We start from the raw sequence: 13,036 nt of genomic DNA on the forward strand, positions 1-13,036 counted from the left end.
AGCCGGTGGAACTCACTGCCACAAGGGTCATAGAGGCCAGAAGCTTAGCAGGATTTGCAAAAGGACTGGGCCTTTTTCTGTGTAACAAGACGATCCAGAGTTAGAAGAGTAAGGATCTAAGAAAACAACCAAGAGCTTTGGAAGGGGCTATCCACCGGACTGCTTCAGGGCCAGTGGGGGTCAGGAGGAAAACTTCCCCATGGGCAGCTTATTCCATTGCTACAGAGTTTCAGCCTCTGAGGATGCTGGTGCTGGCCACTGTTGGAGATGGGCAGCTAGATGGGTCCTTGGCTGGATCCAGTGTAGCCATTGCTATGTTCCTAGGTCCTGGGCAGGGGAGGGAGGTGCCAGCTTCTCTTGGGGCCACCTGGCACTGTCTCTCGCTGGCAGGTTAGCTGGGCATTAGGCTTGAGTCTGCATGGTGAGGACGGGGTCAGATCAAAGGCAGAATAGTTACCCCCCCACACCCTACAGAATCTGTGTTCTGTGGCGGGAGGATGCAGTCCTCCTGGCTGGTGACCAGCTGTCCCCCAGGGGGCCCCGGTGCTCCCAGACAGTCATGCTGCCGCCACCACGCCACTGAAAAGGAGGGATTGGAAAATGCTTTGGCATGGAGAATGGAAGAGTTGCATCCCAGCTGCTCCCTTGGGCCCAGGGCCTCCCGGGCCCAGCGAGGACAGGAGTGGCACTTTTGGGGGAACTAAAGCTGCCATCCTCCGGTGCGTTCCCAAAAAGAGTGGAGCACTGGAGTTGCCCCGTGAGACATGGAAGGAAAGGAAAGGAAAGGAAAGAAAGAAAGAAAGAAAGAAAGAAAGAAAGAAAGAAAGAAAGAGACCAGGGGAAAAAAACAGCTAAAAAGAAAGGGTGAAGCGAATCTCCTTGGAGCTCAGTGTGCGGTGGGCAGGATCAGACGTTGCTGATGCGGACGCTCAGGGGGCTGCCCTCCCGCTCTGATTTCTCCCGGAAGGACTCCTCCAGCTTCAGCTTCTCGGGGTCCCCGAACCGCACTGTCTCGTGGACGCAGCACAAAGGCGACACCTTGACCACCTGGTCAAACAGGCTGAAGTCAGCCACGTACTTGCCGCTGGCTGAGAGGGAGATGACTGGGCTGAACTCGTAGCCCCACAGGATCTCCTCAGGCAGGTAGGAGGTGCGCACCTGGCAGGTGGCGCTGGTCGACTCCACCGTGCCGCTGAGGATCACCACCAGCTCGAAGTCTCCTTCGCCCGTGCGCAGGGCCGTGTCCCGCAAGGGGCTGGAGTCATCCACCACATGGTAGAAGGTGAGGGGTAGGATGAGGAAGGGGCTGTCAGAAGCCGTGTCCACGTGGAAGTCCACATTGACCTGGTTAAGTCGGACACACTCCCCTTCCTTGGTGAGGTAGGTGTTGAGCAGCTTGCCAGTCACCTGGCAGCCAATCAGCAGGCTCTTGCGCATGTTGGCCACCCGGATCATCAGGCAGGTCTTGCCATTGTGTTGGGCTACCACCGCGTTCTGGCTGAACTTGATCGTCTCAGCTCTCTTCTTGGGACGGGCGATCTTGGCCAGGAAAGTGCCAGTGATGAAGATCTCCATGATGGTGGTGAGAACCAGCTGGCTGATGAGCAGTACAATGGCCAAGGGGCATTCCTCGCTGATGTAGCGGAAGCCGTAGCCAATGGTGGTCTGGGACTCCAGGGAGAAGAGGAATGCTCCAGTCAGTGTGTGCACCTGCATGACGCACGGGGTGTGGTTGGCCGGGGGGTCGAACTCCAGTAGGTCCCCGTGCAGCAAGGCCACCAGGTACCAGATCACCCCGAAGATAAACCAGGTGCCGGCAAATGTGGCGGAGAAGAGCAACAGCTTGTAGCGCCACTGCATGTCGATGAAGGTGGTCCACAGGTCCTTGAGATAGAGGAACCGCTTGTCAGCGATGTGCTCCATCCGCACGTTGCTCCGGCCGTCCTTGGTCATCACGCGCCGCTTGCGCAGGCCAGAGCCGATGAGGGGGCGGCTGTCGGTCTGGGTGGTCTGGCTGTAGTACACCTTGGGGGCGGAAGTCATCTGGAGGAAAGGGCAAAAGGGATGGACATGGTTAGGAGCCACCTCAGGGTGGGCTGAGCTCAGACACAACGAGGGGCTGAGCATGGACAGCAGCTGAATGAGACAGGCAGACAGACAGCCTGTATGAGGATTGCTGGGTTGGATAATGTATTACTCAGTAATTTATTATTAAAGTTAATTAATGTTTGCCACTTTAGCCGACTGTACGGAAGGGAGACAAGGGGCAGTTTCTATTTGCTGTTAGGTCTAGGAATGTTTAATGTTTCATTCAATGATCACCATAGGATTTTTGTGATTGAGATCCTGCCCTCTATCTCCACCAGGGACACCATAGTGTGTTTATTAGCCCTTCTGATTCCTGGGCTCACTTATCAGTCTTTCTCCCCCGCGCACTTCAAATACTGGAGAAGCCTGGAAGAGAAAATTGCTAATTAACCACGAGGGGGCAGGATTCTATTAGTTTTAATAATAAATGACTTAGTAATACAATATCTTTTAGATTCTATGCTGCTTCTGGGCAGGGGCAGTCTTTTATGTTTGTACAGCACCTAGCGCAACAAGAATCCAATCCTTCTTCTTTTTTTCTTCTTCTTCGACAACCCTACCAGTTCCTTGTAGATTTGCAAGAACTGAAATGACTTACACTGATAAACTCAATGCACAGACCTCTTTCGTTCCCACTGTGTACTGTCATGAAACCAAATGTGCCAGCTTTTCAAATGGGGATCGACACAGGTATTAAATACCCAGGCATGGATGTGATCTCCTTCATTTCATTGTCAGCTATTAAGTGCTGTAATTGGAAGCAGATGGGCCATGACTGTAATTCTACAAGGCCTGTGGGTGAAGTAGAAAGTCAACCACTCTCTCAGTAGCACTGGATCTAATCTGCCGGTCAGACAGACAGAGACAGACAGACCAAACAATCCAGCTACCTACCTGACAGAGAGGGGAAATCCTGACCCATTGAAGTCAATGGTAAAACTCCTGCTGACTTCACTAGGGCCAACATTTCACCCAAAGGGTACATCTACACTGCCACACTGAGTCTCGGAGCCCAGGTCAATTGACTCAGGCTCATGGGGCTCAGGCCATGGGGCTAAAAACAGCAGCGCAGATGTTGGGGCTGGGGCTGGAGCCTGGGCTCTAAAACCTGGCTGGGGGAGGGTCCCAGAACCCAGGCTCCAGTCCCAACGTCTCCGCTGCTATTTATAGCCCCACAAACCCAAGTCATTTGACCCTGCTCTGAGACGTGATGCCATGGGTCTTTTATTGCAGTGTATACGAACCAGCAGACACTGCCTGTCTCTTGCCATATGAATCTATCTAGCTAGCAAATGATTGTCATTTATATCTAATCTATCTATCTATCTATCTATCTATCTATCTATCTATCTATCTATCTATCTATCTATCATTGGAGCCTTCCCCTGTTTTGCCAATAGGATCACTCTCAAGGTATGTGTGTCGAGGGGGTTCCACAGGTTAAGGGTGTGGAGCAGCAAAGTATTCTTGGGTGAAATTAATTTTTCCACAGTCTGGTGCAGGAGGGGGGTGGGCAATATGTGCAGTGGACTTTACAAATCCTCCTCCCCCCGCACCACCACACACAGCCTACTCCTGCCTGACACATAGCTTTCTGGTCCAGCAAAGGGTTGCAGCTGGGGAGGGATGGAAGTGGCTGATCATCCCTTTCAAGATGGGAAGGAAGCCAGATGTGAACTTCCTTCTCTACCAGTACATGCCCGTGCAACCTGAACTAATGGGCATATCCATTAGCCATTAGCAGTAGAGGGCCTATGACACACATCTGGGCAGTTCTGTACAGTAGCATGTGAATCCCTGAGACCACTGGGCTCTAGCCTGAGTTGGAACTGAGCAAGGAGCCTGATCTTATTTGGAAATGACCCAGATGTGACCCGACTCCCTAGATCCTTGAAGCAGCCTGAGCGCTTACAGGCTGGGGGCGTGTCCTGGGATCGGGGCAGGTGTCATTACCAGGAGAGGATGTTATAGTTATGACTCTAATCTCACCCCAAGGAACTTCCCAAGGCTGCTAAACTGGTCCTCAAAAGTCCTCAGATTGTATTTTTTTCAGCCTGAAGACTCTCTAGAGACCCGGAAAAGGACCCCAAAGCCAATGCATCAGATCCTTTCAAACCTTAGAAATTGGCCCTTTTGACGCTAGGCCTATTCTTACTTCTTTGTACGACAGTGGCTCCAAGAGGCTCCAGCTGAGATCAGGGTCCCATGGGGCCAGGTGCTGCACAAACATATAGTGTGTGAGAGGCCTGGCCCCGCACAGAGCTCAGAGTCTAAACAGATGATGGGTAGGGGGAAAGCAAACGTTACTTTCCCCCACTCCCTGTTTTACAGAGGAGGAACTGAGGCAGAGAGATTAAGGGCCAGATCCCCAAAGAAATGCAGGCATCTAACTCACATTGAGGTAGGTGCTGTAAGCATCTCTGAGACTCTGGGCCCAAATAAGTTGCCCAAGGCCGCATGGAGAGTGTATAGTAGAGAAGGAAATAGAACCGCTGTCATCCAAGGGCTAGTTTAGATCAGGGCTTTGACCCTGTGATGGGGTATTCATCTGTACCGGAGAGGAAGGGGTTAATGGAGGCTTCATGGGCCTGCCACACCCTGTCCCAGAAAGGAGCAGTGGAGGTGAGTCCTCCAAGAAGCTTAGGGAGGCTGCACAGGAAGCAGCCAATTGGAGGGAGGCTGCATGGAATAGCCAATCAGGGCCCGGGGGGCTCACATAAAAGGAGCTGCAGGGCCAGAGACAGTTAGTGGTTCAGCGAGTGAGCAAGGTATCCCTGAGGAGCTGAGAGGATTAGCAGTACCTTGGACAGAGCAGCTGCTAGCAGAGACCAGGGGGAGTGTGAGGCAGCTCCTGGCTGGCTGCTGGGACTAGTGGGCTGAATGCCTGGAGAAGAGAGTGAAGATGGTGCTGGGGCCTTGGGGAAGTGGCGCAGGGTATTGAAGCAGCAGAGACAGAAGTTAAAGAAGCTCAGAAGCAGGCTGCAATGCACAGGGTCCCTGGGCAGGGACCCAGAGTAATGGGTGGGCCTGGGTACTCCTCCTCCACCACTGGGAAAGTGGCAGGATTTGGACAAGGGTAGTAATTCCCCGTACACACACAAACACACACACACACACGCATCCTGGAAACGGGGAAATACTGATGGTGGCATGACTGGAGGGCTGAGTCCTGAAAAGGACACTGTAGTACTTGGCTTGAGGCGGGTCTGCAGGCGGAGATGACGATGGGAGAGGCACCACCAGGAGAGGGCACGTGGGCTGGCAGAGCTAATCCCCGTGACAGCCAGCAGGAGGCGCTGCTGTGGTGAGTGGGCCCCATGACAGACCCCAGGACCAGCCTTTCTCTACCGTTTCATTCCTAGTCTCCCCCTTTACACGTTTTATTTGTTGCTACTATCAGTTCTGCTCCACCGTGCTTGCAGCAAGGGAGGCATGAGGTAACCGGACGCTTCGATGGTGAGTTACTTCAGCCTCTTCCTGAGCAAGGACTTGTTTAGCTTGTCAAAAAGAAGACTGAGAGGTGACTTGATTACAGCGTGTATCTTCATGCGGAGAAAATCTCGGGTACTAAAAGGCTCTTTCAGCTAGCAAAGCATGACATGACCCAATAAGCTGCTGCCAGACAAATTCAAATTAGAAATAAGGCACGTGGTTTTTAACAGTTCAGGTAATGAAGTTCTGGAACAAGAGCAGTGATGGGTTCTCCATCTCTTGGTCTTCAGCTCAAGCCTGGCTGCCGTTCTAGAAGATACGCCTTAGCCAAACACAAGTTACTGGGCTCAGCTCAGGGGCAATGGGTGAAAGGTAAGGACTGTGGTATACAGGCAATCACAGGAGACAATCTAATGGTACTTTAAACGCTGTGAATTCACGAAGGGCTAGGGAACAAATCAGGTCATTCTCATGTCCTGGTCCCTTCAATAGTAATAGATAAGCCAAACCTCCTTTCCCCATTTTCCCCAGAAAGTGTCACTCTAACCCCACCGCTGCCCGGAGCACAGGGGGCATGATCCCGTACATGGATTTGCTATTATTGGTTAACTAGGCAGTGTAGAAAGCTCAATAACCACCGTGGATAAGTAGATCAGTGGCGTGATAGTGATTGACCCACATGTCAGTGGCCCAGCATAGCTGTGAAAGCTCTCACCAGTCATGGATTTCCTACTCCCATATCAGCTGGGCACTTGAGCAGGTATGTTTGTATTTTTATTATTGTAGCCAGAGCCCAGGACTCTATGGCTCTGGGTGTTGTACAGACACAGAGGCAGTCCCTACCTCAAAGCATTTAAGACAAGGTGTGGGATAGGACCTGTCCAAGGTCCTAGGTCCCCTGATTCCCAGTCTAGCCCGCTATTCAGCAGACCTCATTAGTAGCTGCCCTAAGACTTTACCCAGAGCCCCTCTTTAATTTAGACTGGCTTAGGGAAGGCTTTGCCCTGGTCCTGTATCTCTCCGAAGTTCAAGTCACCACGAGATTATGTTCACCAGCAAATGAGTTCTCCCTTAACTATGGGCAAAAAATTTTCAGCTAATTCCCAGGGATAACATAGAGCAGTACGTGCAGTACACAGTGATGAACAGGAGGGGGAGCTCAGGGAGTTAGGATGAGAAGGAGGGTGATGGTGCCGCTTTTACGGGGGGGGCGGGGGAAGGGAAGATAAAAGGATCATGTGACCCCTCTGACCCCTGCTCACTTTCGTGGACACCTGTAGAGGGATAATGCTGGCTGCAGGCCAGGCCAGCAGGGGTGGACGTCTCTGACCCTACCTCCATCTAGTACATTGATGGTGCTCATTATCAGCATGGCAGTGCTGTAATCCCCATTGTCCCCAGAGCCGCCAGAGGGAGTTAGGCGCCTAAATATCCTTGTGGGTCAAGCCCGGAGTGACTTGCCCCAGGTCATCTGGGAGTTCTGCGGCGGAGCAGGGAATTGAGCCCAGGCCACCAGCTGGCTCTCTAACTCTTCCTTCCTCTGACGGTGGGGCTGCCATCACCAGAAATGCACAGGGCAGTCCCGCTTCTCAGCTGTCTCTCCCACCCTGGTTACGCATCACACACCGCACAGCTGTCAGCAGGGAACCGATGCAGTAGCTCTCCGTGTGCGTTACGTGGTTGAATGAGCCCCTCCCAGCCAGCGGACGCCTCTTGGGGTTTGAGTCCCACTGGGGCGGCCAGGTTCTAACACGTACATTCACACACCGCAGTCGGCAGGTGGACGGGAACCCTGACTCCTGGAGCTGCGTAAGCACTGGCCCCAACCCTGATGGAGGACACCTTTTCACCTGGCCATGGGTGGCTGCCTGCTAGAGGTGACTCCAGGCTGTTGTCATCACTCAAGGGGCTTGGCACCTTACCACAACTAATGGGGTTTATATTCTCAGCACTCTGGGCGGTAGGGGAGTGTCACCCTCATGTTACAGATGGACACGGCAGGTGAAGTGACTGGCCTAAACTCCATGGCTGCCTATGGCTCAGGCAGGAATTTAACCCAGGTTTCTTGAGCCCCAGTGCAATTCCCAGTTTGTTAAACAAGGCTGCCTACCCTTAGGGAGGCACCCTAATGGATGATGTGACTGAACACGCTATGGAGCTGATCCTAAGCTCTTTGCAGTCAATACGAGTCTTTCCACTGACTTCAGCTTGCTGTGGATTGGGCCCTGAGCCAGAAGGACTTTCAAGGTGATTAAACACTCCCCATGAATATCAGGAGAGGGTCATTTGGCAGCCGTTTCAGTTAGGATTAGTGTGACCAGAGAGCAAGTGTGCTCCCGGAGTCACCTGGACTCACAGGGCCTATTCGCCACTTACGCACTAGCAGTTTAAGTGGGAACTAAACTACGTTGCACAGGGTGAATTTCCACCCTGCCACCGTGAGCATTCTCAAGCCAAAGTCTGCAGCTTTATAACCATCCCCCCAAAATTGGTGAGTCCAGTGCAGAACCCAGGCCCTGCCTTTTTCCACGCTGAATTCGGCCCGCTCCGAATTCCCCCCACCCCAGTGGAAGTTTGTCAGGGAGGTTTCTTTGCAGGAAAAGCAGCTGCTTGGCTGGGAAGAGCTGACAGATTCCCAGCCGGGGCTCGATGCCATTTTGCCGGCACGGAAATTTGCAGTGAAAAGAAAATGTTTTGCTTTTTCCTCTCGCCCTCACCCTCGCTAATCCACATCAATGCTCATTTCCTGCTGGTGGGGAGAATTGCTTGGCAAAACTCTACCCCGCCTATGTCCGGTTTCGTGTACTAGGCAGAGCTTCACAGAAATCCACGTGACCGCTTGTAATTGACATGATCACTGGGATCCATGTGAACAGCATGACCTGGGTGATCAGTGGAGGCGACCAATAAAACAGGATGGATGTGAGGTGATACAGAGGCAATCCCATCCCTACTATCATGCTGTAGAACTCAAGGGGTTACACCAGGGCTTTAATCTGGCCCATTGAACCTTTCATCCCTAAATTGCCAGTTCAAACCCAAGTTTCTGGATAGCAATAAGCCACTCAAACTCATTTAACAGCGTCCACACAAGGGACTCAAACTAAATCAGTTTGGAAACGATAGCTTGGCTGGCAGATGATTTTTTCCCCCCTATAAAAATTCCAGGTTTTCATTGAAAAGCAAAAAAACAAAACCAAATAAAACCACCCTGCAATTTTTTTCAGTTTTCAGCCATGGAAAACCGGTTTTTAAATTTTTTTTCTATGAAAACCGCAATATTTTGGTACAAACACATAGTAACACCCCAAGAAGTTTACAGTCTAAGACAAGGCAAAACAGGTGGGCACAACCAGGAAGCGGCTGGAGAGAGGATGCAGGGGGCAGGAAGGCACATGGAGAACCAAAGATAACCATTAGCTGCATGCAGTTCTTAGCCAGTCAGGGGCAGCGATCACAAAATTTCCCATTGGCTTTTCAGCCTGTGAACTATTTTGGATTCTTTGTTATGTCTCTTTAATTATTGTTCCGACCAGTGTATCCGTACTGAAGCCTGCAGTTCCCAGAATCACTCTTAGGGGCATCCTGAAAGATAGTGGGCCTTACTTTCCATCACTGTCATCATTTACAGGAGTGCAGATCACTGCTCTTCTGATTTACCCCCCATATTGCACTGGTGTAAACACAGACCTGAGGTACACAGGTGCAGGGTGATGGGGAATCAGGCTCAAGTACAGTGTTTGCTCCACTCCACTGCTCTGGTCTAGGGCCTGGTTTTAACGAGATTGATGTTGTTTTGGCAGGGGTCACCAGGTGGCGCTCTTGCACAGTCATAGGAGTGGTGTTAGTTTGGGGTGATGTTGTATTCTGGGGGAGCTGTTGCAAGCAACAGGCAGTTTGGTGGAATCTCTCTAACTACATTCGGCGCTTGGGGCAGAGCTGCGCCCTGGGGACCGGGCGTGGCCTGAGATGCCTGAGAGGGGGGTTGCCGGCCTGCTGGCTGGGACACTGCTGTTCCAGGACTGGTGCATGTAGTGTAAATGAATGAGTTACTCTAAAAAGTCCTCAGTCTCTGGAGCCCTGATCTCTCCTCCTAGAGGTGACGATATCTTCCCCAACCGCAGCAGCTGCCACTCACCCCCCTCCGCCAGTGAACCTTGACCATGAGCCGGAGAGACCAGCCCCAGGGTTGAAGGGGGAGCTCAGTCCCTCTGACCTGGTTGGCTCTTGCCGTCCCTGCTGAGGGAGCAAACCTGGTTTCTGCCTGGGAAGATGATTTTTGTGGTGGAGCCATTCGCCCACTAGGAACCAGCCTGAGACCCGACAAACTTGTTTCACCCCCGGGGACCACTCAACAGCTATAAAGGCCTCCCCTGATCTTAAACCACCCCTGCCACGGATGTGCTTGTGGCCCTCTCGACCTTATCTCTCTCCTGCTCTTCCTGGCTGCACCCAGCCTCCTCCCTGTGCTTCCCCACAACCTCTCTGCTGGGGGCACACATGTCTTCTCCTCTGCAACTCCTGCCACCTGCAACTGGCCACAACAGCCTCCCTCTCCTTCACGTGCCCACTGCCCAGGCCTGGTCATTCCTTTCGCCTCTGGGAGAAGGACTAGGATTTGCATGCAGCGTTGTGCAGCCTGCAAAAACCTATCGATCTATCCCCAGACACTTCCCCCATCTATCTATCTGTCCCTCTAACTATCCCCATACACACCTCTCTCTCTCTCCCTCTCCATCCCTCCTGCCATGTCCGAGCCCCTTTTGGAAGGGGGGTGGGTGTGTCTGATGGGCCACATCAGTTACTTGCTAATTACCCTCCTCCCCAGAGAGCCTTGGGTGCCTTTCAGTTTGTCACATGCTCTGGGACCCTCCGATACCAGGACCCATAAAGCACCGGCCTGCAAGATGCCCTAACTAGATCAGGCCTCCCTTCGCCAGGGCGGGCAGCCTAGGACCTCTCCCTCCCTCCCTCTCCCTCTCTCTCTCTCCTTTCATTACCGTCACTTGTCCTCAGTGCTCCAGAGGAGGAGCTGGGCCATGAGAATGCGGGAGCACGAATCCCCTGCAGGTGCACCGGCCTGTCACCCAGAACGCCTTGCATACTAAAATCCTGTCTCACTGCATGGCTGAGGAGTAACCGGGGAAGACAGCTCCAGTCACTGGAACGGAAGAGTAGGCCGGGCACAAAGGCAGCTCCAGAATTTACTGTAGAGGAGTTTACAGCTGATCTTGTAGCTAAAGCACAGGACTGGGGGTTGGATGCTTGGGTTCTGTTCCTGGCTCCGCTACTGTAACCACTCTAGGCCTCACCTTCCCCATCAGCACCACGGGAGACCATTTTCCCAGGGCTGCTGTGAGGCTGACAGGTGTCTATAAAGTGCTTTGGGATCCTCCGGTGAAAAGGGTTGGGGGTAATGATTGACGGCATAGGGCACATGTAATTAGCAAGAGGAAATATCTGGCTGTGACGTGCAAAACAACAGGCCCATGCCCCTCGCCTGGTGCCATCACCAGCTACTTACCAGGCTGCCGGGCACATGGGGCACATGTTCACATGTTTCAGCTATTGACCTCAAAACACTTTGCCAAATAAGGGCAGCATCAGCACCCACAGTTTTACAGAAGGGGAAACTGAGGGATGGAGAAGAGAAGTGACTCACTTAAGTCCATGCAAAAAACCCACTCTCATCCCAGATTAGAACAGAACCCAGGCATCCTGGCTCCAACTCCCCTGCTTTAACTCAGCAGGTAAAATCCCAGAGCTGGGAACAGAACCCAGGCACTCTGCCCCCCTGTTGCCTCCTGTACCCCACAGCTCGTGTCTAGTGGTTAAAGTAAGGGGCTAGGAGTCAGGACTCTTGAGTTCTATTCCCTGCTTGGGGAGGGCAGTGGGGATTAGTGGTTAAAGTGAGACAGGGGCTATGAGTCAGAACTCTAGGGTTCTTGTCCCAGGTTGGGGAGGGCAGTGGTTAAAGTAGGGGGCTATGAGCCAGAACTCCTGGGTTCTATTCCAACCCTGAGTTTTTCAAAGCATGTGAGCCAGTTCCCCCTCCCCTCCAAAATCACGAGATTGGCTTAAAAATCATGATTTTTTTTAAAACTAATAAATGCTGAGGACTATCTATTTACTTTCTGGTTTCTGAGCCTCCCATCACATTTTCAAATTTTTCTCCACAGCCACGAGGGCTAGACACGTACCCTTCCTTTAGTGCAGACTGAGATTCTCCTGCACCTTCTTGGGTCTAGCATTTGGGGCTTCAAAACCCACCACTATAAATCATGAGACTCACCAAGGCCAGCTTCCCTCTAGTAGATACATCCCTAGAACTGGGAACAGAACCCAGAAGGCCTGATTCCCAGCCCCCGCCCTCCCCCCCACTCTATCTCTAGACAGAGGAACCATGGGGCCCAAACGATAGGGGGCCGTGGGGTGCCCAGTGCCTTTCCTTCTCACCTCTGCCATAGGGCTGGTTCCTGCCCTAGGGCTCCTGCCTGGTCTAGCCCCACTTCCAGCAGTCCGTGTCCTCTCTGCTTTGCCTGCAGGATGCTCTCAGTGCCAGCCTCAAGACCAGCTACAAGTCCGGGGAGCTAGGGTGATTGCCCACCTGGGGCAGCCAGCGGGGAGGAGGTGGATACAAGAGAGGGTCAGTTTTGCGTATCACGTGAAAAATTTCTGGGGACACCCCTGAAGCACAGACCTTGAGAGCGCTTCCCTCCAGAGCTGCTAACCCGACCTCTCTGCCATGCAGCTGAAAGCCAGCACCGCTACACAGCAACTGAGGGTGGCTGTGTCTTTGTTGGCATCCCACAATCCCATGGGACCCTGGTGCCACCGGACCTTTTACTGCCATCTACCCTGAGATGTCCTGTCCCTGTAAACGTTTGAATACTTCCTCCCACCCCAGTGAAAAGCCTCAGTTTCGTGTTGTTTTCAGCTTTGCTGCCCGAACAATAAAGCTACCACCAGAGCAGAGAGCTGGGTCTCTTTACCAGCTCCCTCTGGGTCTGTGTCTAAGCCCTTCTCTGCTGGGTCCAGATATAACATTTGGTGAAAAAGATTTCTAGCCCATGAGTGCCCAGCGCTGCCTCTGCCTGAAGAAGAAGAGGAAAATGTACGCTAATAATACTATGAAAAGAGGGGGAAAGTTCACCTAGAGGTACAAGGTGGCCAACTGCTGCTTTTGCTGCTGGGACAGTGAGAACCAGCCAGCTAGCGACGGGGAATTGGCAATTAACAACAGACCACAGGAACAAGCTGCTGCCTGGAGCTCCTGCAAACATAACAGTGAGGGGGAAGTAAGCAGCCCTTTGGTTGCCCTCGTGCAAGCAGGCAGAGAAAGAGAAACAGCTCAGCCTGCACGGAGGGTCTATAGCTAGCAGAGGGAGCCCAAGCACAGCTGAAGGAAGAATACTGCGGACAGCTGCGATGGCACACAGCCAGAAGAGGCAGGTCAAGTGCAGATTGTGCCGGGCCAAAAAAGACAGTTTCTTTGGGGCGAGGGACGTCCAGGAGC

The 13,036-nt window shown here is 52.6% G+C and overlaps 1 protein-coding gene across 1 annotated transcript in view; it reads right to left on the bottom strand.

Annotated features, from left to right (window-relative positions):
• Nucleotides 1-843: 843 nt before the first annotated feature.
• Nucleotides 844-13,036, bottom strand: part of KCNJ10 (potassium inwardly rectifying channel subfamily J member 10) — a 58,367-nt gene continuing 46,174 nt past the window's right edge. The window contains exon 2 of the mRNA XM_084613985.1: nucleotides 844-2,043. Coding sequence (XP_084470111.1) covers nucleotides 907-2,043 — 1,137 coding nt within the window. The 3' untranslated portion in view covers nucleotides 844-906. The remainder of the gene's footprint in view (nucleotides 2,044-13,036) is intronic.

This window comes from Lepidochelys olivacea, assembly GCF_965140295.1.
Source record: "Lepidochelys olivacea isolate rLepOli2 genome assembly, chromosome: 24".
In the NCBI taxonomy this organism is placed as follows: Eukaryota; Metazoa; Chordata; order Testudines; family Cheloniidae; genus Lepidochelys; species Lepidochelys olivacea.